Source organism: Sorex fumeus, unplaced genomic scaffold (assembly GCF_029834395.1).
Source record: "Sorex fumeus unplaced genomic scaffold, SorFum_2.1 ptg000043l, whole genome shotgun sequence".
Lineage (NCBI taxonomy): Eukaryota > Metazoa > Chordata > Mammalia > Eulipotyphla > Soricidae > Sorex > Sorex fumeus.
In genome coordinates this window covers 50,045,738-50,071,859 of record NW_026606100.1, presented here as the reverse complement: position 1 = coordinate 50,071,859, position 26,122 = coordinate 50,045,738, and the positions used below count along the sequence as shown (strand labels likewise).

Sequence of the window (26,122 nt, the reverse complement as noted above, 5' to 3'; positions counted from 1 at the left end):
TACCTGTAGCAGTAATTATCGGTGATACATGTTTGTTTTATTTTTGGGTTCACTCTCAGCGGTGCTTGGAGGTTACTCCTGGCTCAGCACTCAGGATTTACTCCTGGCAGTAAATTATATGGGATCATATGGGATGCTGGGGCTTGAACCCAGGTTGACTGTGTGCAAGGCAGGCGCCCTCCCGGCTGTCACATTGCTGATACTTAATGCTCTGCTTTCACTCTTTATTTTTCCATATGCGGAAATTGTAAGAACAAAGGAATCGCGTTTCCATTGTTCCCTCAATCCTTTGTATTCTGGAGGGGTAAAAGCTGCCCCCAACTTGCCCCGAGAGCCATCAAGTGCCCTGTTTATCTGATAATAGGTTTCAGTTCTAGACTTATTTACAACAACAACAAAACCCCAAACATAATGGGATGTCTTAGCATCGGAAGTACTCGTTGTAGAAGTTGCAGCTAACACTTGTTTGTAATCGGATTTTAAAGTAATTTCAGGGCGCTGGAGAGATAGCACAGCGGGTAGGGCGTTTGCCTTGCACGCGGCCAACCCGGGTTTGATTCCCAGCATCCCATAAGGTCCCCCGAGCACCGCCAGGAGTAACTCCTGAGTGCAGAGCCAGGAGGAACCTCTGTGCATCGCCGGGTGTGACCCCAAAAGCAAATAATAATAATAATAATAATAATAATTTCAGCTCAAATGTTTCTCTGTAGCTTGGTGGCAGAACTTATTTTCAGTATTCCAAAGGAGTGAAATACTTCAGTACCTCAGACTCCTCTCTGGTTTCGTCTTGCAATGCCATGCCAAACAGCGACCTTCCCAAGGGGTCCCTGGTGTGGCCGTGTGGGGTTATTTGGAGATTGAACATGAATTTGCTGTGAATGCCAGTTGAACATGAATTTGCTGTGAATGCCAGTTGAACATGAATTTGCTGTGAATGCAGTGCCAGTTGGTTATGGTTTTGCAGGGCATGGGCCTTCGTGGCTCGCCGCAGTTCTTGCCGGCAGGTGCAGACGCCGTCAGTCCAGGCAGAGACGCTCTCCCCGGCGGGGTCCCCCGAAGCTCTGCACCCCTGCACACGTCCGAGGGGTCCCCCTGCTGCTCCAGTCTCGGCTCCCGTGGGCCGGGCCCCGGCTTTTCTTCTGGCTTCGGTGCCCTCTGTGCCATCAGCCTTGGGAGAAGGCCTGTCCGGCTTTGCCGTTCTGTGCAAAGGATCCGGCTTCAGGAAGGGTCAAGTTCGGCTGCTCCGAGCCTAGGTCACTTCCCAATGGTCCCTTGGTGCAGCGCAGGGCAACGGTGACTGAGACAGAGCGAGTTTCCCCGGCACTCCCGGGGGCTGAGCGAGCGGCTCTGGCGGGGACTCCGGGGACTCCGGCTGGCTTTGAGGCGGGCCTCACCCGGGCAGCTGGAGGAGGAGCACTGTCGTGGGAGTCCTTGATGAGAGGGCATGGTTGGTGCCAGCAGAGGAGATGGGCAGGCGCCTGACAGAGGAGCTGTTGGTGTCGAGCAGAGGAAACGGGCATCGAAGTGAGAAAGTATCTGGAGATTTGGCTGATGGTTGGAGAATGTTTGGTTATGGGAAATGCGGGGAGGCGGTCTCCAGGCTTCTTCTTTTCTCTAGGGTAGGGTTGCGGGTGGTTGGGTTTTGGGGGCCACGCCTGGCGGTGCTCAGAGCTTTCTCGTGGCTCTGTGCTCGGGGATCTCTCCTGGCGGGGCTTGGGGGACCATATGGGGTGCCGGGGATTGAACCTGGGCCAGCCATGTGCAAGGCAAGCGCCCTACTCCCCCCGACTATCTCTCTGGCCCTTGTTGGCAGATTTTAAATTTCCTGTCCATTTATTAAGTGTTATTGTGATCTTTTCCCACTTGGTTTGTTTTCTGAGGTGTTTGTTCTTATCCGAATGCAAACATGGTACCTCTGTGGATTGGGGGTGGCAGCAGAAGCCCCTTGTCCCCGCTCTGATGGCCTCTCAACGAGGATACCAGGCAGCAGAACCAACACATACACGGTATCTGTCCACAGGATGGAAGGAAGTCTTATAATATACACTTGCATTTCTTCCGGCGTGAAACTAAGAGTTAGCAAAGGTGAATGTCTGCAGTTGTCTATGCCTGTTCTCCATTTAGTCCTTTAAATTTTGTTTTATACATTTAATTGCTACTAACTAGTCTGCTCAGTAGGGCATGGATGAGCAGACCAGGGACTGAGAATTGGTGCCGCTTTGGCCATGCACGTTACAGACCAGTGACTGAAAATAGTGACCGACATGGTTAATTTTGGAGTTTGGTTTTTTTTTTTTTGCCTTGCGGCTGTACCCAGCTAAGCTCAGGGCTGACTCCTGGCTCTGTGCTCAGGGATTACCCCTGGCAGGACTCGGGAACCCTACGGGATGCCGGGGCTGGAACCGGGGTCGGCTACGTGCAAGGCCAGCGCCCTCCCCGCTGTACCATACACTGACCCTGAAATGATTCTAAATGGATTTGAAAAACAGTCTCTGGGGGCTGGAGTGATAGCACAGCAGGTAGGGCATTTGCCTTGCACAAGGCTGACCCGGGTTCGATTCTCAGCATCCCATATGGCCCCCTGAGCACTGCCAGGAGTGAGTGCAGAGCCAGGAGTAACCCCTGTGCATCTCCGGGTGTGACCAAAAAAGAAAATAAATAAATAAATAAATAAATAAAGGAAAACAGGCTCTGTAAGGCTATTTCTCCTATGGCTTTTTCTTAGGAATTCAGAAAAATCTAGAACATTTATAAGCCCTGTCGTACTGTCACCTGCTTTCAGTTTAATTGTGTGATCAATGACTGTCACCTCATGTCCTTCTGCACCCTCAGGAATGTTCTGATGTGTCAGAAAGTGTCCACAGATGCTATTCCTCACCTGTGGTATATCCACTGCTGCTCTGTGAAGGCGCTTTGAGGTGCTTTGGAACATGGGGAGAAGGCCCAGAGTTCCCCTAGGACGATATTTTATTATAGTGAAAGTCAAAACATTTGATTGTTCCAGAAGCCCTGAAATGCCAGAGCGGGTGTTCTCCGTGGGGCTGAGTAACTTGTCATTATTTTTTCATTGTTGTGGGGCTCTGCCACTTGAGCTGCGTCCTACCCTTCCATGTAACCTGCGCTTAACCAATTTGGATTTTGTGGAGCTGGAGCGATAGTCCCCGCCCAGCTGACCCTGGGTTCATCCTCGGCATCCCTTAGGGTCCCCAACCCCACCAGGAGTGATTCCTTAGTGCAGAGCCAGGGGTCAGCCCTGAACACGGCCGGCATGACCCCAAACCAAGAACAAAAAAACAAACAAAATTTTAGATTGGTCACAACTTAGTCTGAGCCAGGAAGTGGCATAAACGTGGAGAATCGTGAAGTTTCCCTTAGTCTTAAAAAATTCAGTCACCTTTGATGATGGATGGCAAAATTAAATAAAGGGCAAGAGGATGGTCTAGCCTGCAACGTCCTCAAGCCTGTCGTCTGCCCTCAACTAGTCCAAAGGCGAAGGAGCAGTTTCCTCCCTCGTGAAGGATCAGTGGTAGTTGTGGCTTTCATTTGTGGCTCTGCGGTCACTGAACACAAGTCATTCGCTGACCAGAGAAATAGGTTCAAGGCTAGCTTTGATTCTGTTTCAGAGCCCGCGCCTTCTGATAGATTCAGCACCGTCTCCACCGTCTGTTGGAGGGAGACGCCCAGAGACAGAGCGATGCAGGGATTCCTTAGGTCAGTCACACCCAGCACCAGCAGAAGGGTGTCTTTGCAAGGCCTCCTGGCGCTGTCTGCGTTGTCTCTCGCGGATGGTAATACTCGGCCTCCACGCCGAAAAACTAGGCAAGCTATGACATGAGGTACGAGGCCTGTTTATTTTACGAGTGTTCTTTTTGTGTCAGGCTAGCAAAACATGTGCATGAAAGAAAATGTATTTTCCTTGCTGCCATTTGTTTGAAATGGATATCATTTAGGGGGGACTTGACTTGTTTATGCTTCTGTGGAATGTTCGCTGGTAATAAAATGAAATATGTCTGAAAATAGGAAGGCTGTGTTGACAGTCGAGAGAGAATTAAAGGCACCTTCCCAACATGAGCAGACGAATCCATCTGGCGGCCCTCCCCAGCACTGCCAGGCCCGGGTGTCAGCGGATGGCCAGGCCCAGCATTGAACCCTCTGACCCTTTGGGTAGGTGTGGGCGGCAGTGACCCCCCGTCTTCCTGAGCACTGCTTGGAAGGCCACACCCCTCCGCCCCCAATACAAAGAAAAGGCTCAAAGTCTGAGCGCTTCTAGTGCAAAAAGCTTAGGCTGTCTTCAAAGTCGGATCCGAAAAACGTGGCTTGCCTTCAAGTTATTTATTTGGAAAAGGTTTGGGGGAGCAGGAGTGAGGGCCGGGGGTGAGCTGAGGAGGGGTGAGGAACAGGAGGAGGAGGAGGAGGAGGAGGAGGACGTGTTCCCACTGAGCATCAGAGGCCAGAGCTCAGTCTTGCTGAGAACGCTTTTGAGGTGTGTCCCAGAATGGCCCTGGAAGGACCAAAGAAGGAACTTCCGCCCCTCCCCCCACAGCCCCCCACAGCCCCCCCACAGGGTTGTCTCCGGTGGGCTCAGAGCAGGTGGGGCAGAGACCAGCCTTGGCCTCTGTTCTCTCTCTCTCTGCGCCCCTGATGCCCAAATTGTACCGGGCTGCTGTGTCTCTTATGTCTGCCCACGCTGCTGGCACGGGGGCAGCGGGACCAAGGGCCAACTGTGAGAGTAAAGGACTCTTTTGGGGGGCGGCGGTGATGGCCCACACCCGGCTGGGCTCAGAGATCACTCCTGGCTCTACTCCAGGATCACTCCCAGTGGGACTCGGGGCACCGTATGGGGTGCCGGGGTGGGGGGGGGCACACCCAGGTTGGCGGTGTGCAAGGCAGACGCCCTCCCCGCTGGACTATCTCTGACTGCTTATGAGAGCAGAGAACGCTTGGGGGAAAAAGATTGGGGGGAGTGGTTGGAAGAACCACCCAGGAGTTGGAAATATAAATCCGAAGAACATGTGGTTTCATTTACTCACCTCAGGCGCTATGCTCTGTCCCAGCCGGTGGACAGCTATGGAGTGATTGTAGTTAAAGGTGATAAGTAGCCAGGGAGGCGGAGGGAAAAAGCGCAGTTGGTCCTCACGGGAGCCGGGAATGTCCTCAACCCAGACTGGGGTCGGGGTGGGGTGGGAGGCCAGGAAAACTGTTGGCACGGCGGGATCTGGGCTAGAATTAACGTGATGAGAAGCGGGCATGGGAGCTGGTGAGTTGGCGAGGGCCCGACGCGGCTGGCTAGGGAGGGGTGCCTTGCCCCGCTCCCTCCAAGGGGGTTAGAATCTTTCCTGAAAGCCCTGGAAGGCCATGAAAGGCTTTGAAAGAGCCCCGGGGCGAGTGACATCAGCAGACCCGTCATTTCTGTGGCCCGGGTGGCAGAGGGATGGAGTTGGTTACGGCCGGGGGAGGCCTTGGCATTCCGTGGTCTGAGCAGAAGCGGTCTGGACCGCGGTGGGGCTGAGGCGGGGACAGAGTTGGTCTGGGACTCTGGAGGCTTCCCTGTGAACTTGGGTCTTCGGGGACATGGAGGAGACTCTAGCCATGGGCGCACCAAGTCAAGTCAAGTGTCCGAGCGGGGGACGGTGGGCAGTGGGGTCTGGGGAGGGGGCATGGAGCGACAGGACAGCAGTGGGCCCAGATTCAGTCTCCACAGTGCCACAGAAGCCCTGTGCGCTGCTGGGCTGGGAGGGGTCCGGAAGGAGGGATACCCTGGACAGAAACCTTCCCCATGCCCTGACCTCCACACGAGCGGACCCCTTAGTGAGTGAAGAGTCAGAGACGGCAAAAGGGCTATGTCCACGGAAGCCACAGAATGGCCGGGGAGATGCCTTGGGTGTTGGCCAAACCGGGTTCAATCCCCAGCACCCCCATATGGCCCCCTGAGCACTGCGAGGCCAGGTGTGATCCCCGAGCACTACCAGGTGTGCTCCCCCCGCAAACAATAATATAATAAGGGGCTGGAGCGATAGCACAGCGGGTAGGGCGTTTGCCTTGCACGCGGCCAACCCGGGTTCGATTTCTGGCATCCCATATAGTCCCTTGAGCACCGCCAGGAGTAATTTCTGAGTGCAGAGTCAGGAGTAACCCCTGTGCATCGCTGGGTGTGACCCAAAAAGCAAAAAAAAAACCCCCAAATTTAAATAATAATAATAATAATATTAATAATGGAAGGAAAAAGGGAGAAGCAAGAAAGACTTTGTCCCCCAGAGGACCAGAGCAGGCATGGTGGGCTCTGTTGAGCGGGTCTCAAGGCTGCCTTGGGCTGGAGGAGCCGGAACTGACCTCTTGCCCCAATAAATGGATTTTTTGACTCAGATTTTTAAGGACACTGGTTTATTTCAGCTTTTAAAAATGTGTCGCAGGTTTTCAGGATGCACACGAGTATTGCAAGTTTGGGGTACCTGTGAACCTGATTTTTATTTGTAGAAAGAGCCACTTCAAAGTTTGTTTGGGCTTTTAAAAATTTGTATTTGTTGTATTAAGAATTGATGTAGCAACATCTGTTTATTCTTTAAGCTTTTCAGTTCACATTACAAATCTAATTTTTTCCCTGTTTAAGTTTTGTAGAACTTAGCAATCACTTCAAGGAATTTTTGAATAGTTTGATTGCATTTACAAAATACTAATTAATTTTCTCTAAACAGTCTAAAGCTTTTATGAATGCAGTGCACTCACTTTTCTTCTTAACTCACTGGCTTGATGCAGTACTCTTAGAGATTAATAGATTTATAAACATAATGAACCTAAATTTAATTTGAAATCACAAATCTAAATTACTTACTCATGCATGTCCTGTTGGAGAGAAGAGAAAAATTATGATAGAGAAAATTTTCAAAAATCTGCGTAACAGCTACTGGAACTAGTAAGTGGATTTTAGCTGAGTGGCAGATGCAAGTTTAATGCGCACAAAAGACTGTGTTTTTACATATTAGCAGCAGACGACTGGAAACAGATATTTAAAACTCCACTGACAGGGCTGACCTCAGGTGCTCCCTATGCCCTGTAGGAAGATTCTGAGCACAAATCTAGGAGCACGCCAAGAACTGCATGCAGGGTGTGGACAAAACCTCCGAACAGACAAAACAGGTACAATTGGGCTCGGTCAAGATTTTAATATTTCGCGGCCACAGAAGTAGCACCAGGGCTAAAGGCCTTGCCTTGCCCACAGCTGGCCCTGACTGGACCCGCAGTACGACCTGGTCCTCTGAGCATCACTGGGGACCTCCCTGGGGGCCCTGAAACTGCCAGGGTCCGAGCAGCACCTCATCCAGGGTCCTCGCTCGGAGCTGCCAGCCCAGTGGGTCAGGAATTGCCAGGGTCCCTGCAGACCGCCCCCCCCCCAGTGCCAGTTGGGAGCCCCCAAATTAAAATGATACTTTTTTCATGCTTTAATTCCATTTCGCAGTTTTATTGGTCATTTGTATCAGAGATGATGTCCCTCATTCGCTCTTTAGCTGAAAACTGGCCAGCACCAACAATTCTATTCTGTGGTTTCACACAATATATCATTGTTTATCATCCTTTTTTTTTTTTTTTTGGAACTATGCAGTCTTATGCTTTATTCTTAAAATAGACTTTTTGCTTTTTGTTTGCAGTGTGACTATTTTTATCTACCAAATGTGGGATTTTTCCAGATGTGTCTGCCTCTTGAGAGAGTTTTATCCCTTGCACAGACCCTGGATGAAGACTTTACTGTCCTGGACTTTACTAAGTGGTCAGGGGCTCAGTTTCCTCCAGGGCGGGAGATGGTGAGATCCAGCGGCATGTGGAAGGAAAGTCATGCTTCAGGAAAGTTGGATGGAAAAATAAAAGGCACATGGTATCTATGGTTATAAACTGATATATATATATATATATTTAAACTTATACATGGGCTGGAGTGATAGCACAGCGGTAGGGTATTTGCCTTGTACGCAGCCGGCTGGCCAAGCCCGGTTCGATTCCTCCGCCCCTCTCGGAGAGCCCGGCAAGCTACCAAGAGTATCTCGCCCACACAGCAGAGCCTGGCAAGCTCCCCATGACGTATTCGATATGCCAAACACAGTAACAACAAGTCTCACAATGGAGACGTTACTGGGCCCGCTCGAGCAAATCGATGAACAATGGGAGGACAGTGCAGTGCAGTGCTACTTATATTTATGGTTTTTGTTTTGTTTTCTGGGGTCATGTCCAACTGTGCTGAGGGCTTACTCCTGGCTCTGTGCTCAGGGGATCACATCTGGCAGGGCCCAGGAGGACATATGGGGTGCCTTGTGCAAGAAAAGCAGATACCCTCCCCATCAGACCAACCCCCGCCCCACCCAGAAGTGCTGGGGAAAGGGAGCAGGTGTGGGGGGGGCTGATTGTAGGACCCCCCCACATCTGGGTCTGTGCTCCCACCTATCACTGGGCCCACTTCCTTAACCCCTGAGCCACACCTATGATGTTCTTTGTTGGTTTGTAAAGACACCCTGTTGTTAAATTCACATTGAATTTGTGCACCGTTTAACAAAACAAAGCCTCTTTTTGTAGTGGGGTTAGTCAGCTAGATTTTCGCGAACAAGATTTTTTAACATTTTCATAAAAACAGTCAAGCCGCATTTTAAGAAGCCAAGAGAAAGTCGTCTGGAAGAGATCCTTCCCTTCCTTTTGCCCTTTCTGAACTTGCCAGTGGTCACAGGGGGTTTGCTTTGGGAGTGTAAGCCCACCCTTAAACTGTAGCAGCAGCCATTTCTTTTGCGACTCCCCATGTCTGAAAGTCGTTTTGCAAACAAGTTACTTCAAAATTCAAAGCGAGTGTGCCTGGGTGAAGAAAAAAAAAAAAACGATTTCTGGAGCCCAGCTCTGGACTCAGTTACAGTGTGTGACCGGCTTTTATTTCACAAGGCATTCAGGACCCGCTGAGGTCTTAAGCAATACGTAACAGAACATGTTTTGGGTTGAGAGAAGTGAACAGCCGCTCTATAAAAAAGACCTTCTGAGTCTATACTTCGATGGTAGTGCCCTTAGAAGGTCTGGAACCGGGTCAAGAGGTAGGAGGAAGCACTGGGAGTGTAAGAGGAAGGCGTGTTAGAGATTCACTTTTAATTTCAAACAAAAATGGAATTTGCTTCCAAAAATCTCGACGTTTAGAGTCTCGTGAATAAATCGTGTGTCTGAGCGAGGTGGAGACAGGACCCTCTGGGCTGATGGGGTCAGGCGTGGTCCCTGCCGCCGCTGTTCAGAGTAGGGATGCAGTGTTCCAGCCCGGCTGAATGAGCTGACTGTTAAAGACCAACAGGCCGCACCTGTACGTTGTTCTGTGTTCTGCTTCAGAGTAGACATTTAAATGCAGTGTAAAGGGAGGGAAGACAAAGTCAAGTGCTTCAGCCCCCTTCGGCAGACTTGAGTCAGACGTGTAGGTGGCAAATGGATCCCGTCTTGTGTGAATGGGAGTCACGAAAGCACAGCAGAGTATGATTCTGCAGGTCCATGGAGCAGTGCTTGGGCGGGGAGCACATGCACATGTGTGTGTGTGTGTGTGTGCACATGCAGAAGAGAGCACGTGGGAGGGTGTACTGCACCACACTGTCCTCCTGTTGTTCATCGATTAGCTCGAGCGGGCCCAGTAACGCCTCCGTTGTGAGACTTGTTGTTACTGTGTTTGGCATATCGAATACATCACAGGGAGCTTGCCAGGCTCTGCCGTGTGGGTGGGATACTCTCGGTAGGTAGCTTGTCAGGCTCTCCGAGAGGGGCGGAGGAATTGAACCCGGGTCTGCCAGGTTGGCCGTGTGCAAGGCAAACGCCCTACCCGCTGTGCTGTCGCTCCAGCCCTGTGGGAGAGTGTAAGGAAGTTTAAAACAAAATGCCTGACCTCGTGGCTGGCTTAGCTACTCCGCGTGTAACACACCAGACAGAAGCACAGTTAAGGGGATCGAACGTTCTGTTGATCACTAGGGAGAAAGGAGCCTCTTTAGTGGAGACGTATTACACGTTGCACCCCGGACTCCAAAGCTACCATCAAAACCTCTGGTCGTGCCCACAGATTTGGGGGCTAATCACCAACAAGTCTTTTGAGCCAAACAGCAGCCTGTCGCCCCCACCCCCCTCTGAGTGTCTGTCAGTCCTGCCCACGCAGCTGACTTGGGCTCCCAGGCCCTGTCTGGTTGGGCCCCGATTCCTTACTATGACCGTGGAGCTTTGCCTGTTCCTTGAAGATCTGGAACGTTCAGATTTTCCACACAGTGTCGTTGTTTCTGGAATTCGCTGCTTCTGGAGAGGAGGACAGACTCGTCCAGGAAGCCTTTTGTCCCAGAGAAGCCTGAGGCCGCCTTGAAGGACATTTGAGTTACCCCCTTTTCCTTACCTTTAGTCGTGAGGTCACTACCGGGCGTCCTATGAAGATTCCAGAGAGAAAAGATTTTAGTGAATCAACTCGGGGCACAAATTTAGGCTCTCGTAATCCGATTAATTTCAGTATTTACGGTGCACTCAGAAATGAAGGAAAATAATCCAAGAATGATTTAACTCGAGAACACAGACATTGAGTAATAACCATATGGTACTAATTAACCAGAAAGTTGATAAAAGCCAGTAGTTGCTCCCAAGATTGGTCTCCTGTTGCTTGTCTCCAGGGTGTGAGATTACAATCAGCACCAGCCCCTGATACGCACTGGATGCTTTGGCTCTGGGCTCTGGGTGGCTCTGTTCCTCCAGTGTCTAGGGAAAGTGGAATCAGGGCACAGGGGATGCAGAGACACAGAGATCAGGTTCAGCCTCCCAGAGTTTACCGGCAGGTTAGGAGCCCGACTCCTTGTACCGCCAAGAGCTTCATTTGCGTAAATACGGTAGCAGGAATTCCCTACATTAACGAGCAGGGATGTGTTCACTATATTAGCTAGATTGTGAAAATCTTTTTATAATGTATATCGATATCAAGATAGCATGCCCTCTGGGGCAGGAGTGATAGCACAGAGGGTAGGGTGTTTGCCTTGCATGCAGCCCAACCCTGGTTCGATTCCCAGCATCCCATATGGTCCCCCGAGCACGGCCAGGATTAATTCCTGAGTGCATGAACCAGGAATAACCCCTGTGCATTGCTGGGTGTGACCCAAAAAGAAAAAAAAAAAGATAGCATGCCCTCTGCCTTAAGTAATATAGTGTAATTTTTAATTTATAAGTATTCCCCAAATCCACTAAGGTGGTCATAATAAAAGAGAAGAAAGTTAAGTTTGCGGTAAGATGTTTTATAGGAGTAAATTTGCTGAGATCCTAAGCCACATTTGTTGTTTTTTTGTTTGTTTGGAGGTCACATCTGGTGGTGCGAAGGGCTTACTCCTGGCTCTGTGCTCCGGAGACTATATGTGATGGCGGGAATTGAACCTGGGTCTGCCGCATGCAAGGCAAACACCCTGCCCACTGGACTTTCTCTGACCCCTCTAAACCACATCTTTAAAAAAGCAAAGTCGACCGTAGGGCAAAATGAACTCTGCATGTATTTTCCTTGTCGCTTAATTTTTTTTCAAATATTCAGTCATTACTCGTTCCATTTTAGTCTTTAAATTATAAGAACAGATAAAAATGAAGGAAATAGAAAACTTTCCCTCAAGAAAAAAAAAAAGAAGAAGAAGAACATAGCATTATTGTATTTTCTCTAATTCTTTTGCGTAAATTGTCCTGGAAACTTAGCATGGCCATTAATTCTGTTTACTGGCCTTTGCACTCAAAGGAAACCCGGTGTCTCCAGTCTGGAACGTGAGGCGGCCATAGGAGCCCAGGATATGCTCGGAATCAGGCTCGATTTCACCTGTCTTTTGGGAGGGGCGCCTGTGTGCCCAGGTGTGACTCAGCTCCACCAAGCGGAGCCTTGCTGCTTTGGGGTTCGGGAAAGTCACTCACTGGGGGGAGAAAAATGCTTGTCTGTCACATGGCCTTCGTTTGTTCGAGTCCTTAATGAAGGTTTCCGAGGGATCTAATTTGATGTTTTCTTGTGGTTCTTGCATCTGACAACCTTGGGTACATTAGCTCACGATAAAGGGTTGAATTCCTTTATTCAACAGTTCATAATATTTTTTTCAAGATGGAGTGGATACTATTTATATTTAATCTGTCCTAATTAGGTGGGCAGTGGTGTGTCATTATCATCCTAAATTGTCTTTCTGAAGGGCTAATGAGGCTGAGCATCTTTTTTTTTCTTTTTTTTTGAGCCTCATCCTTAAAAGGGAATTGAGCGCAAAACAGTTCAATTTTGATGTAGTTCAGGTTTTTTGTTTTTAATGAATCATGGCTTTGGAGTTATGTTTAAAAGCTCTTCACTCAGCTTTGCCAATTTTCTGTTATATTCTAAAGGTTTTATATATTTATAAGTCTGTGATTTGTTCGTTTGGGGGCCACACCCAGCGATGCTTAGGGGTTACTCCCTGCTCTGTGCTCAGGAATTACTCCTGGTGGTCCTCAGGGGACCATATGCGGTGCTGGGGATAGAATCCAGGTGGGCCGCATACAGGATAGAATGTCCTCCCCACAGCCCCTTGTGTTATATTTTTATGTAACATGCTTTGTTTATGTCGAACCTTAACTTTTTGTCTGAATATTCAGTTGTTCCAATACTGTTTGTAGAAGAGCCTCTTCTTCTTCCTTTGAGTTTCTTCTATACCTTTGTCAAAAATTGATGTTTGCCAAACTTTGCCTGGCACTGTTTCTGGACTCTGTGCATTCTTGTACAGCCCTGTATGCCTACTGTCTGGTATTGTACAGTCTTGATCAGCCCTCTGTGTCACCGTCTGCTATCATCTAGTCTTGCTCTCTTTACATATATTGAAATTTGACAGAATGGTGCTTCTCCAGCTTTTTTCATTTCAGAGTTGTTTTAGCTCTCCGAGCTTCTTTGCCTTTCCATAGGCATTTAAAAATAATTTTATATGTATTTTAAAAACACACACAGGGGTCTTCTTTTCTTTTTCCGGTTTTAGGGCCACACCCGGTGGTGTCCGGGGCCATTCCAGGCTACATTGTTGTTTCAGCTCAGTTTTTTTTTTTTTAATTTTTATTAGTGAAACACCATGAGGTACAGTTGTAGACTTACAAATTTTAGTGCTTGGGTTTCAGTTATACAATGATCCAGTACCCATCCCTCCACCAGTGCCCATTCTCCATCATTTACATTTTTTTTTTAATTTTTGTTAGTGAAACACCATGAGGTACAGTTACAGATTTACAAATTTTTGTGCTTGGGTTTCAAGCTGTGCTGATTTTCTCCGCCACCCAGGCCAGCTCAGTTTTGATAAAGGAAAGGAACTCGGAGTCATGTGATTCCAGCTCTGTAGAGAAAGCGCTCATAGGATTTAAGGATTCCCAGCAGGTTGAAACGCACTGTCCTTTCCCTGCCTTTCCCTACTTCCCTCTCCCTGCCCTTTTTTGGAGTCTGCACGTGATGGACATTCAAGGGAGACTGGTCACTTGAAACACGAGCAGTGGCTGGAAAAGGCCTTGCTGGGAGCCTTGCGAGCCTGCCTGTCTGAGCTCGGCGGGCCGGGCCGTGTTTGCCGGGCTCTGTGCTGTGCCCGTCGCTCTCCCCTGGGCAGCTGCACGGGGAGCAGAAGGGGAGACGGAGCCGCATCCTGGGGCTTTGTTCCGAGGAATGGTCTGTCCTGGAACACAACACATTTGAACATCGGCAGGTCAGGAGTTCTTACCTTGCTCGTATCTTTATTGAGTCCCTGGAAGATCACAAAGATGATGCCATCAGGTTTCAGGCACCCAGTGTTTCAGCAGCCATATGTCTCTTCACCAGCGTCTACTTCCCTCCACCAATCTATTTTGTTAATTTGGGGACATCCCTGGCTATGCTCAAGGTTTACTCAGGGGACCTTAGAGGGGTCAGTTACATTGTTTCAAAAACTCCAGATGCTCCACCTGGTCCCTGGTCCTTGTTTGAGTCTCCCCAAACCCCGGGGAAGCCTCTGATCTTGCCTGACTCCCTAGATCTGCCTGTTTTCAGAGCGTCAGTCCTTGGGAATTAAGATGGAATGCGGCCTTTTCAGTGCGGCTTTTTTTGCGCTGAGCGATCTTTATCTTTCTGTGGCTGAAGAGTTCATTTCTCCCGTCACTGAAACAATATTTTGTTGTATAAAGGTGCTCTCACGGGGCTGGAGAGATAGCACAGCGGGGAGGGCGTTTGCCTTGCAAGCAGCCAACCCGGGTTCGATTCCCAGGATCCCATATGGTCCCCTGAGCACCGCCAGTAGTAATTCCTGAGTGCAGAGCCAGGAGTAACCCCTGCGCATCGCTGGGTGTGACCCAAAAAGAAAAAAAAAAAGGTGCTCTCGTTCACGGTCCAGTTACATGTTGAAGACCATCTTGGTTGCTTTCACCGTTTCAGTTTTGAACAAAGCTGCTCTGAACTTGTGTCTGCGGGTTTTTCTGTGGACGTGTTTCCAGTTCCTTTGGGTAAATACCCAGTGCAATTATTGGATCAGATGGTATGTTTTCTCATTCTTTTGTAATGGCTGCATACAAGGAAATAGGGTTAATGTATAGTAATTATCATATTTAATAATAGTTAACTCTGGTTTTACATTGTTCACTATTTCTCTCACTCTTTATCTCTCATATATTCTTATTTTTGCTTTTTTTGGGGGGGAGGTGGGGGGGAGGTCACACCTGGCGATGCACAGGGGTTACTCCTGGCTCTGCAGTCAGTAATTACCCCTGGCAGTACTCAGGAATGGGATGCTGGGAATCGAACCCAGGTCGGCCACGTGCAAGGCAAACGCCCTACCCGCTGTGCTATTGCTCCAGCTCCTCTCTCACATATTCTTAAAGCAGGGTCGCTCTTCCCAAGGTCATGCGGAGGCAAACTTGGCCTTAGTATCCTGCGCTCAGCTGCCTGTCGTCGGGTCGGTTCTCTCAGGTGCCAGGGGAAGTTCTACTGGTGATCTGGAGGATGGACATAGTAAAAATGATAAGTTGACTCCATGGCTGAGGATGAACTGTCCCAGGGCCAAAATGCCGAGTCAAAGAGAGGATCGCCCAGAACTCACAGCATCTAATGGTCTGGGAAAGAAGGGAGCAGACGGCAGATGAGAAAGAACCGCCGCGGTGCTCAGAGGCAGGCCAGAGCCCGCGGTGCCAGGGAAGGCCCAGGCCGAGTGGAATGAGAGTGCAGGAAATGAGCCTCTGGGTCGCACTCCGCCGAGGATGCTGAGGACTGAAGAATGTTCATTGTATTCTTGAACAAGGAGACCCTTTGCCCTGCGTGAACAGACTCGAAGCAGCCGGGCCAAGATACACATGGAAAAAGATTGGGAGTGAGTGGGAGGTAAAGAAATGGCCATTAAATAAATATTCCCGAGAGGAGAGAGAAAGTATATGGTAACTGAAGGGGAAGGCAGGGGTCACGGGGAGTTTTGTTCGTTTGTGACAGATGGCAGTCTTTTGTACCAGTGAGAAGGAACTTGTTTTTTTTTTTTTTTTTTTTAAATGATGACGGGAGATGCTGCAGCCTGGAGAGATTCTGTGCAGATAGAACTGGGGCCAAGAAGGGAAGAGGAGGGGTTTGTGGATTGCGACCTCTGACAAATAAAGGGTGTTGTCTATGTCTCTGGGGTGGATTCTGTCATGTCTTGATTTTTGTGTCGTGTTTTGATTTTATGCCCCAGAAAAGTCTCAGGATTTGGCTGCATCCAGGTATATTTGGAAGACTTTAGATCCATTAGCTTTAAAGAAATCAGTGAGCCCAAAGCCAGAATCACTCTCTGGAAATTAGTATTGTGACGAGTTTTCATGGTTAATTGGGATTTTTGACTTTGCAACCCAGTGCAGTTGCCTACCCGTGAGATGAGATGAGGAATTACTGCCATAGTCTTCCCTTCCATGAGATGCCGAAGAAGACAAAATTTAAAACGATATACATATATATATATATATATATATTTCTTTGGCTTTTTGGGTCACAACCGGCAATGCACAGGGGTTACTCCTGGCTCATGCACTCAGGAATTACTCCTGAAAGTGCTCGGGGGACCATATGGGATGCTGGGAATAGAACCTGGGTCGGCCGCGTGCAAGGCAAATGCCCTACCCGCGGTGCTATCGCTCCAGCCCCAAAATGATATATATTTTTTAAAAAGCAACTTATTTGTCAAACTAATTGGACATCATAGGTACTTTAAATGAATGGGTTCACTGTATTTGATTATTTTAAACATTGCCTGTCCATTTGGTGACTACAGTAATAAGACTATGTTGAAACAAAAACTTTCTGTTTTTTTTTTTCTATTTTTTGGGTCATAGCTGGCAATGCACAGGGGTTACTCCTGGCTCTGCACTCAGGAGTTACTCCTGGCAGTGCTCAGGGGACCATACGGGATGCTGGGAATCGAACCCGGGTCGGCCGTGTGCAAGGCAAACGCCCTACCCGCTGTGCTATCTCTCCGGCCCCGAAACAAAAACTTTGACAATGAAAAATTATGAACGCTTTGAGTACAAAAAAAAATCATATCCAAGGGGACAGTATGAGAGGCTAAAGACCATCATTTAGTTGGATCACACAGGGAGGAGAACTCTTGCAGGCCCTTCCCCGCGATTTAGTTGTTAGCGTATTGCCACATCTGCCTGATTTCCTCCCTGTCGCAGGTTTTTGGAGCCATTTGAGAATAAGCTGACACTCTGTTGCTCCATTATCCTTAGATATGTCAGTGCGCAGTGCTTGAAAACAGGGGCACCGAGTAATGAGCACAGAGCTCTCCAGACCAGGGGCAAAGGCGGGACTTCCTGCCCCCTTATGGCCCCAGCCTCCATCTGCATCCACACGTTTCCCTTCTGTAGCACAGAAATACACACACGGGGCTGGAGCAATAGCACAGCGGGTAGGGCGTTGGCCTTGCACGTGGCTGACCTGAGTTCGATTCCCAGTATCCCATTTGGTCCCCTGAGCACTGCCAGGGGTAATTCCTGAGTGCAGAGCCAGGAGTAACCCCTGAGCATCGCTGGGTGTGACCCAAAAAGCAAAAAAAAAAAAAAAAAGAAATACACACATACAATAGCACAGCGAGTTGGGCGTTTGCCTTGCCGACCCGGCTGACCTGGGTTCGATTCCTCTACCCCTCTCGGAGAGCCTGGCAAGCTACCAAGAGTATCTTACCTGCACGGCAGAGCCTGGCAAGCTCCCCATGACGTATTCAATATGCCAAACACAGTAACAACAAGTCTCACAACAGAGACGTGACTGGGCCCGCTCGAACAAATCGATGAGCAATGGGAGGACAGTGCTACAGTGCTATATGCATACTCGGCCTCCTTGTGCCTTCCCGCTGAACACCTTTCCTCCTGACCCCGGGTCCGAGTTGGGCTCATGCATATTTTAGTGCTGAGGGTTTTTTACCGTGGTTACTTGGTACATGTATGTGTGTGTCCAGCTCTTCTTCACGGTTCCACCCACGCTCTCAAGCTGGGGAGGCGTCCCTGGGATGGGGGGTGTTGTCGCTGTGTCTCTGGGCTCACTCACCGTCGCTTGTCTCACTGCTGGGATCCATATCCCCGGGTCCAGCGACACGTGCCAACCTGTCTCCACCAGGAAGGGAGTATCTTGTGTTAGTAATTACGAGCACTTTATAAGGAGATGCTTTTAAATAACAACTATCCCATTTCATGGTGCTTCCATCTCCTGGTTGTTGCCTCCGCTAATGATTCTCACTCCAGTTGTTCGCTAACGGGTTGGCCGCCACGTGATTTTTCTCACCCGTCATTCCTTCTCCGCGTCCTGGTTGGCGTTCTGCTGTGTGGAGGGGCAGCCCCTTCTCCCTGCTGATTTGTGCCAGTGTAGACTCAGGGACCCCCGTCTTAGCCGGTCTGGTAGAATCAGGCTCATTATTTTTAATGCTCAACTTGTCCCAGATCTGGCCAGCGGGAACCTTTTTCAAGGTGACTCCAAGTGCTGTTTTGCTATATTGCCATTATTCTCTGAGCAGCTCCTTACTTTCTGGCAGGGAATACTCCAGGCTTATTTTGTACTTTCCCTGACCCAGCTCTGCAATTAGGCACTTCTCCAAGGACCCCCTCTCCTTCCTTCTGGTAGGGAGTTCGTTGAGGGGGGAAAAAAGACCTGGGCAGTAATATGCTCGTTGCTACTGGGGTTTCATTGTTTCTGAGAGCTTCCTGAAAGATGGAGATATGTGTATGTGCAAGCATGCGCGTGTACACACACACACACACACACACACACACACACACACACACACGTCTCTTCTTATCTCTGCAGTGCATAAGAACCACAGAATTGTTCCAGCCATTCCTTTTCTGGTCTCGACCCCCTTCCTGACAGAGAGAGCTGGCACCCACTTTTCTTTTTTTTACAATATATATAAATATTTCAGTACATACATATATTATGCTTTATATTTGAAATTCTTGTTTAATTTTTATTAGTGAAACACCATGAGGTACAGTTGTAGACTTAAAAATTTTTGTGCTTGGGTTTCGATTATACAATGATCAAATACCCATCCCTCCACCAGTGCCCATTTCCCACCACCGCGGATCCCAGTATCCCTCCCCCCCCATTCCCGCCTCCCCCATCCCACCCTGCCTCTGTGGCAGGGCATCCCCTTTTGTTCTCTCTCTCCTTTTGTGGCACCCACTTTTCTCGGTGCCTTCTTTCATCAGCACCTTGTGTAGAGGCTGCCCCGTCCCTGCACCCGGCAGCAGCTGTGCAAACTGGCGTTCCCTTTGGCCCTGAGCAGCTCTGTCACAGCATGTTCTGTGTGTGTAAATCTGCATCTTCGACGGTTGTTGCCAGATTTTTCAAATGTAACCCGTATCGAGGCAAGCTTTGATAGAGACAAAGGAAGCATTTAAAGGTGAGTATTTAAGACTAGAGACCCGAAGAATGGAAGCTTGAGCAAACCCAGCCCTGAGGATCCTCAGAAGGGAAACGGGTCATGCCAGCACCTGTCTTGGAGGTGGGGCTCCCCCTGAGCGTCCACAGAGACACATATGAGGTTTATTCTGCTGATCACTCCCCACTCGCCGCCTCTGGTAACCTCGTACAGGGCTTTTAAAAGGGTGCTAGCAAACCTGATCAGGAGTTATTTCTGGCTAGTCAGTCATCCTGATGAATTGTTTGTTTGTTCCTTAAAAATATTTTCTGTGTGATGCCCAGAGCTTTTAGTCAACACCAGAAGATTTTTTTTTTAAAGAAGCCAATATATTTAATTAATTTTTTTTTTCTTTTTTGGGTCACACCCAGAAATGCTCAGGAGTTACTCCTGGCTTTGCACTCACGAATTACTCCTGGCGGTGCCTGGGGGACCATATGGGATGCCGGGGATCGAACCCGGGTCAGCCGCGTGCAAGGCAAAGTCTTACCCGCTGTGCTATCACTCCGGCCCCAGTACCAGAAGTTTTTAAAAATTTCTTGTATTTTGTTTAGGGATCAGTGATGCTCAGGGCTTGCTCCTGGCTCTACGCTCAGTGCTCACTCCTCGTGGGCTCAGGAGCACCATAGGTGGTGCTGGGGATTGAACCGGGTCTGTGGCATGCAAGGCAAGTGCCTTACCCACTGCACTACCTCTCTGGCCCCACAGCGGTAGGGCGTTTGCCTTGCACACAGCCAACATGGCCGACCCGAGATCGATTCCTCCACCCCTCTCGGAGAGCCCGGCAAGCTACCGAGAGTATCTCGCCCGCACGGCAGAGCCTGGCAAGCTCCCCGTGACGTATTCGATATGCCAAACACAGTAACAACAAAGTCTCCAATGGAGACGTTACTGGGCCCGCTCGAGAAAATCGATGATCAACAGGAGGGCCTTTACTTTACTTTACTTTTTAAGAAAGGACACTTTTGGGGCTGGAACGATAGCACAGCGGGTAGGGCGTTTTCCTTGCACGCGGCCGACCCAGGTTCAATTGCCAGCATCCCATATGGTCCCCTGAGCACCGTCAGAGCTAATTCCTGAGTGCAGAGCCAGGAATAACCCCTGTGCATCGCCAGGTGTGACCCAAAAAGCAAAAAAATTAATAAATTAAAAAAAATAAGAAATAAAGAAAAAAAGAAAGGACATTTTTGAGAGGATAATTAGAAAACAGAATGAAATAAAATGGCATCCAGGTTGCAAGGAAAGAGAGAAAGCTTTCCTTGTAGGTGGTATGTCTTTTACACAGAAAGTTATAAAGAATATATTTTTAAAATGACTGGAAATGATAAACAAGTTCAGCAAGATCGGTGAATCCAAGATAGACAGTAATTCGTTTTATTGCTGTACATTTGCAGTGAATGACCGCAAATGAAATAAAGTAGTTTTATTTATCTTAGTATTAAAATATGTAATTGTTAGGAATAAAGTGGTAGAGCAGCATAAAACTTACATTTTGAAAGATCTGAAGCACTAATGCAAGAAATGGCCAAGTACCTAAATTAATGGTAAATGTCACATGTTTGTGTACTGGGAGACTGAACCTTGTTAGACGGAATTTCTCCGAGGGACACCAGATTAAATCCAGCCCCATGTTCTGAAAAAATCAGCGGGGCCTCTTGCAGAAATTGTTTCTGAAATTCACATGAAATGGAACCCAGACTGTGGAAAAGAGACAACTGTGTTTCTGGCACGGAGACAGACGTGTATATCAATAGCCTTGCATGGACAATTTAGAATAAACTCGTGTTTATGGTAAGTTCCTGTTCAGAAATGAAACAGGCAGTTCAACGGGGCAAGAACAATCATTTCAACAAATGACCCGACCTCACCTGGGTACACACAGGCAGAGGGCTGAAGCTGGCTCCCTATTTCACACTTTATACACAGTGAACTCGAAATGGATAGAACCTAAAAGCATAGAACTCTTAGAAAAAGAAATACGAGTTCGTCTGAGTGACCTTGGATCAAATGGTTTCTTAGCTAGAAACCAAAAGCACAAACAGCAAAAGAGAAGCAGACATAATTCTTCATCAGAATCAAAAGCGCCTTCCTTCAAAGATGCCGTCAGCCGAGTGAAAGAGAGTCTGCAGCCTGGGAGGGGGTGCGTGCAGGCCGCCAGGATGTGAGGAAGCCTTACAGCTCCACAGAAGGGCAGTTTGGGGGGCTGGAGTGGTAGTACGGTAGGTTGGGCTGACCTGGGTCCATCCCCAGCATGCCATATGGTCCCCCGAGCCCAGCCAGGGGTGATTCCTGAGCACAGAGCCAGGAGTCAGTCCTGAGCATCACTGGGTGTGGCTCAGAACAGACAAAGGCCCGACCTCACCTGGGTACACACATGCAGAAGGCTGAAGCTGGCTCCCTATTTCACACTTTATACACAGTGAACTCGAAATGGATAGAACCTAAAAGCATAGAACTCTTAGAAAAAGAAATAGGAGTTCGTCTGAGTGAACTTGGATCATTTAAAAAAAAAAAAAAACGGGTGCACTGGCCTGGAACGACTGAAAAACAAAAATCGTAAACGGGCGAATGTTCTTAATAGAGGTTTATCCAAAGACACAAGCGGCCAAGAACCATGTAAGAAACGACTCTTTTAGCCTTCAAGGACGAGGTTTCCATGCCACTTTGGCCTCTGTCAGGAGAGGAGCCTCGGGGGACTGCGTGGGGCTCCCACTGCGGCACAGCACACACCTGTCACCTGTCTCCGGCCACCCCAGAGCCTGCGAGCCTAGGCCAGGTATAAAGCCACGACAAAGGGGGAGAGAGAGAGGGAGAAGGAGCGGGAATAGAGGTCCCTGCTGTTGAGGCAGGTGGGGGGGCAGGGCGTGGTTTGGGGGTGCGGAAGGGAAACTGATGACATCGGTGCGGGGAAATCACTCTGGCGGAGGGATGGGTGTTGGGACATTGTGTGACTGAAACCCAGTCACGAACGGCTTTGTAATGCTCTATCTCATGGCAGTTCAATAAAATTTAAAAAATAATAATAATTCAAAAAAAAAGAGGGGGGCTGGAGCGATAGCACAGCGAGTAGGGCGTTTGCCTTGCACGCGGCCGACCCAGGTTCGATTCCCAGCATCCCATAGGGTCCCCCGAGCACCGCCAGGAGTGATTCCTGAGTGCAGAGCCAGGAGTAACCCTTGAGCATTGCCGGGTGTGACCCAAAAAGCAAAAAAAAAAAAAAGAGAGAGAAATGAAACCCCAGACGGAATGTCCACTGGTATTCCTGACACCATCTGTGGTGGTTGTTTCACAATGTAAATAACCCGGATGTGGCTGGGGACATGTCACTTGGCGGGAAAGCAGGGTGGAGTGGGGAGGGGAGGCGGGCTGCGTGAAGGGGTCCCTCACGCATCCCCTCACCTCAGCCAGACCCTGCCGAGAGCAGGAAACGGGGGCTTCCTCGCCACTGTTTCTTTCCTATCCTCCTCGATTTTCTTGGCTGTCCCTTCCACTGTTTCTTTTTTTTCTTTTTGGGTCACACCCAGTGATGCTCAGGGGTTACTCCTGGCTCTGCACTCAGGAATTACTCCTGGCGGCGCTTGGCGGATGCCGGGGATCGAACCCGGCTCGGCCGCATTCAAGGCAAACTCCCTCCCCGCTGTACTGTCGCTCCAGCCCGCCACTGTTTCTTTGCACTCATCACACACCCTCCACCATCTCGTCTCTGAATTCCCTCTCAGAGATTGTGCGTGTGGCTATTCCCTGGCGAGGCCTCAGGGCTCTTTTCTTCTTCATCTGCTCCAGGTGGGGGTCGGCGCTGTTTCCCCATGAGGCCGTGGTGGGCTGGAGGTGGAGCCTTCCAGTTTACTATCAGTGTCCCCCTCTCGCTGCCTGGGAGGATTCTGGGGGAGTTCGGTCGATGGTGGCTTCTTTGCCCTTCAAGAATACTAACTCCCTCTTCAGTGCTCCTGTGTGACCGTGTGGGGCCCCTGGCATGCAGGGGATGTGTTCTTTGGCCTGAACTTAACTGTTACTTTTAGATTGGGGTTGGATTCATTCTTGTCTTCACCCGTGTTTTTGGGGTTTGGGGCGTATGTTGACTGGAATAGGCTAAAATGAGCAATCGGCTGAATGATCGGCCTACCCAGCCAGGCTGTCTTCGTGAGAATTCGGTAAAGGAGGCCAAGATGCAGGTCCAGCGCAATATAGAAGGGAAGATTAGCTGGTGGCTGCCACAGTTGGTGGCTTCCTGAGGCCCAGAGGTCAGGGAGATGGAGAAGTGCCCGCTTAGAGGTGCGAGGCTTCTTTCTGAGACTGGGAAAGTGCTGGAAAATGGCGCTGTGACAGGCAGCACTTCCAGGCCCCTCTTCCGCACGTTCAGTCCACGATGAACTGTGTGAAATGAGAATCGCGTCTCAGAGCCGCTGCCATGATCGTTTACAAATGAGCGAAGTGAGGATTTGTACTCCGGGGTTTCACTTTCATCACAAGTTACTCCAAGGATAGAGCTCTGAGGAGGAGCGTGTGCCCTGGGGTTGGGCCCCAGCCTCAGCACAAAACAGAACCGAATGTGATCCCAGGGGGCATTGCTAGCAGCAGCTCTCCTGGCAGAGTGTGAGGATGCCACATTCTCCCTGATGCAGTTCCGGACAACTTGAGCTCGCAACCACCCGGCAGCCTTTCTGCTGTTCAGTACGTCCACAGTTCCTCCCTCCTCCTGCACCCTGGTGATGGTGAACACCTCCCGTTCCATGCCTGCTCAGCTCTGATCGGTCCAGAATTGGATTCCAGAGATGAGTTGTCAGACATTTTTTTTCAAGTTCTCACAGGATATCAGTTTCTCCCAGGATATCGATTTACCCAAAGATATTTCATTTCAGTAATATGACTGTCCATTACATACTTGATCTTCTTGAAAAGCCATAAAGTGCATAACTTTGTTGTGTGTTTATATAATGCTGCTGTCGTAGTAAATGATAGATCATCTCATCAATTTCTAGAAAGCCTAGAACTTAAAAGTTGCTTTAAGAATATCAAGTGATGAGGCTGGAGCGATAGCACAGCGGGTAGGGCGTTTGCCTTGCACGCGGCAGACCTGGATTCGATTCCCAGCATCCCATATGGTCCCCTGAGCACCGCCAGGAGTAATTTCTGAGTGCATGAGCCAGGACTAGCCCCTGTGCATCACCTGGTGTCACCCAAAAACCAAAAAAAAAAAAAAAATCAAGTGATGAGGTCATAGCTATAGTACAGTGGGTAGGCCACTTGCCATGCATGTGATGACCCAGGTTTGATCCCTGGTATCCCATGTGGTCCCCCGAGCCCCACCAAGTGTGATCCCTAAGCACAGAACCAGGGGTAACCCATGTATATCAGCAGGTGTGACCCCCCCTCCCAACAAAACAAGAATATCAACTGAGGGACTGGGGACATAGTGGCAGGAAGCTGCCGGCCTTGCATGCTTCCAACAAGACTTCCCTGAGCACCACCAGAAGTAGTTCCTGGGGCTGGAGCCATAACACAGAGGGTAGGGCATTTGCCTTGCACATGGCTGACTCGGGTTCGATTCCCAGCATCCCATATGGTCCCCTGAGCACCGCCAGGAGTAATTCCTGAGTGCATGAGCCAGGAGTAACCCCTGTGCATTGCCAGGTATGACTCAAAAAGAAAGAAGAAGAAGTAATTACTGAGTGCAGAAGTGCAGAACCAGGAGTCAGCCCTAAAACAAACAAAAAAACCAGCAACAAAAAAGAATATGAAATGAAAAAAAAAATTATGCGAGGGCTTGGAAAGCTAGCACCGCAGGTGGGGCACTTGCTTTGCCTGTGGCCAGCCTGGCATCCATCCCCGACACCCTCCCCCGAGCCCCACCTGTCCCCAGGGTCCCGGGAGGAAGCCCCTGGCCCTTCAGCGTGTGGGTCTCCGTGCGCTCGCTCTCCTGGCCCTCCCGGCCACCTCGCCTCTCACGCTCTGTGTTTGTCCTTGCAGTGGACGAGGACCGCAGCCAGGAGCCCGAGCGGCTGCAGGTGTTCCACAGGAAGGCCATCCTGCCGTACGGCGAGTACCGGGCGCAGCAGCCGCAGGCGGCCGACGAGGAGGCGGCCGTGCTGCAGTACGCGGAGCTGGTGGGGCAGAAGTGCTCGGAGCGGATGCTGCTCTTCCGGAACTGACCCTGCGCCTGGGGGTGCCCCCCCCACCTTTCTCCCGGCCCCCCCACCGCTCGGAGCTCTCGCACCCGCCGGACCCAGCCCGACCCAGCCTCACCCCAGGCCTCCCCACATCCCGGACGTTGGTTCTCCCAGCAAGAGACGGGAAACGTCTCTCTGTGACTCCGACTCGCGTCGAGGGTAACATCCGCAGGCGACTCTCGGGGACTCAAGTGACGGTCGTGCTTCGGCGTTCCGGTAGAGAAATTAAAACAGGCTGTTTCCCTAAGTGCAGCCGAGGACGTCGGTTTATGCTTTCAGAAGAGAAGGGCCCTCGGGTATACGGGGATGGAGGGGGAGGGTGGGCGTCTGGCCTCGCCTCGCAGGCGCCGTCCCTGCGAAACGGCCCACTCACGTGGACCCACGGGAGTTCCCAGTCCCCGGAACTCAGGACCCTCATCTTTGGTGGTTGAGTAAGAAATCGCGGCCGCCTTTTAGAAGCTGCGCTGCTCACCGCACTCGGCCCTCCCGGTGACGCCTCGGGTCCAGGGCAGGGGGAACCACCGTCCTCGCCCTTCAGTTTGGAGTTGGAGGAGGCCGGACTCCTGGTTGCGGTGGAGGCTGGAGCCTCTTCCCCCTCCCCCCCCAGCGCCCCCTCTCCCTCCCTCCAGCCCTCCTGCCTCCCCGCTTTCCTCTCCTCTGTCCCTCCCCGTCCTCTCTGCTCTCCATCTTTTCCCCTTTCCTCTCCGTTGCCCGCTGGACCCTCGCCACCTCTGCCACGGCGATGGGCGCCTCACAGGCGGGAGGGCCAGGGGCCTGGCACGTGTGGGAAACACTCAGGGCTGCGTTTCCTATCCACCCCTCCCCTTTCCTCCTCCCACCCCCCCCCCCCCCCGTTTCGCTCTCATTTTGCTCGTTTCTCTGTTATCTGTTGATGGATCATTTTTAAAAGCCATATTAAAGCATTTGCTATTCGAATCCATGACCGCTGTTGCACTGTTCCGATACGTACGCCGGCTGTCGGTGAAGCTGCCGAGAATCCCCGTAGCCGGTCGGATGACAGGATTGGCCAGAAAGCAGCGATGGGGGGCAGGGGGGGATCAAATGTCTCGA

General features: G+C 50.1%; 1 protein-coding gene across 3 annotated transcripts in view; it reads left to right on the top strand.

Annotated features, from left to right (window-relative positions):
- ATE1 (arginyltransferase 1) overlaps positions 1–25,908 on the top strand; it is a 103,483-nt gene extending 77,575 nt beyond the window's left edge. For 2 of the 3 annotated variants that reach the window (XM_056120946.1, XM_056120945.1), the window contains exon 12: positions 24,852–25,908. In XM_056120946.1, the coding sequence (XP_055976921.1) occupies positions 24,852–25,033 (182 nt within the window). In that variant the 3' untranslated portion in view covers positions 25,034–25,908. The remainder of the gene's footprint in view (positions 1–24,851) is intronic. The other variant, XM_056120944.1, reaches the window with a different exon arrangement.
- The last annotated feature ends 214 nt before the right edge of the window (positions 25,909–26,122 follow it).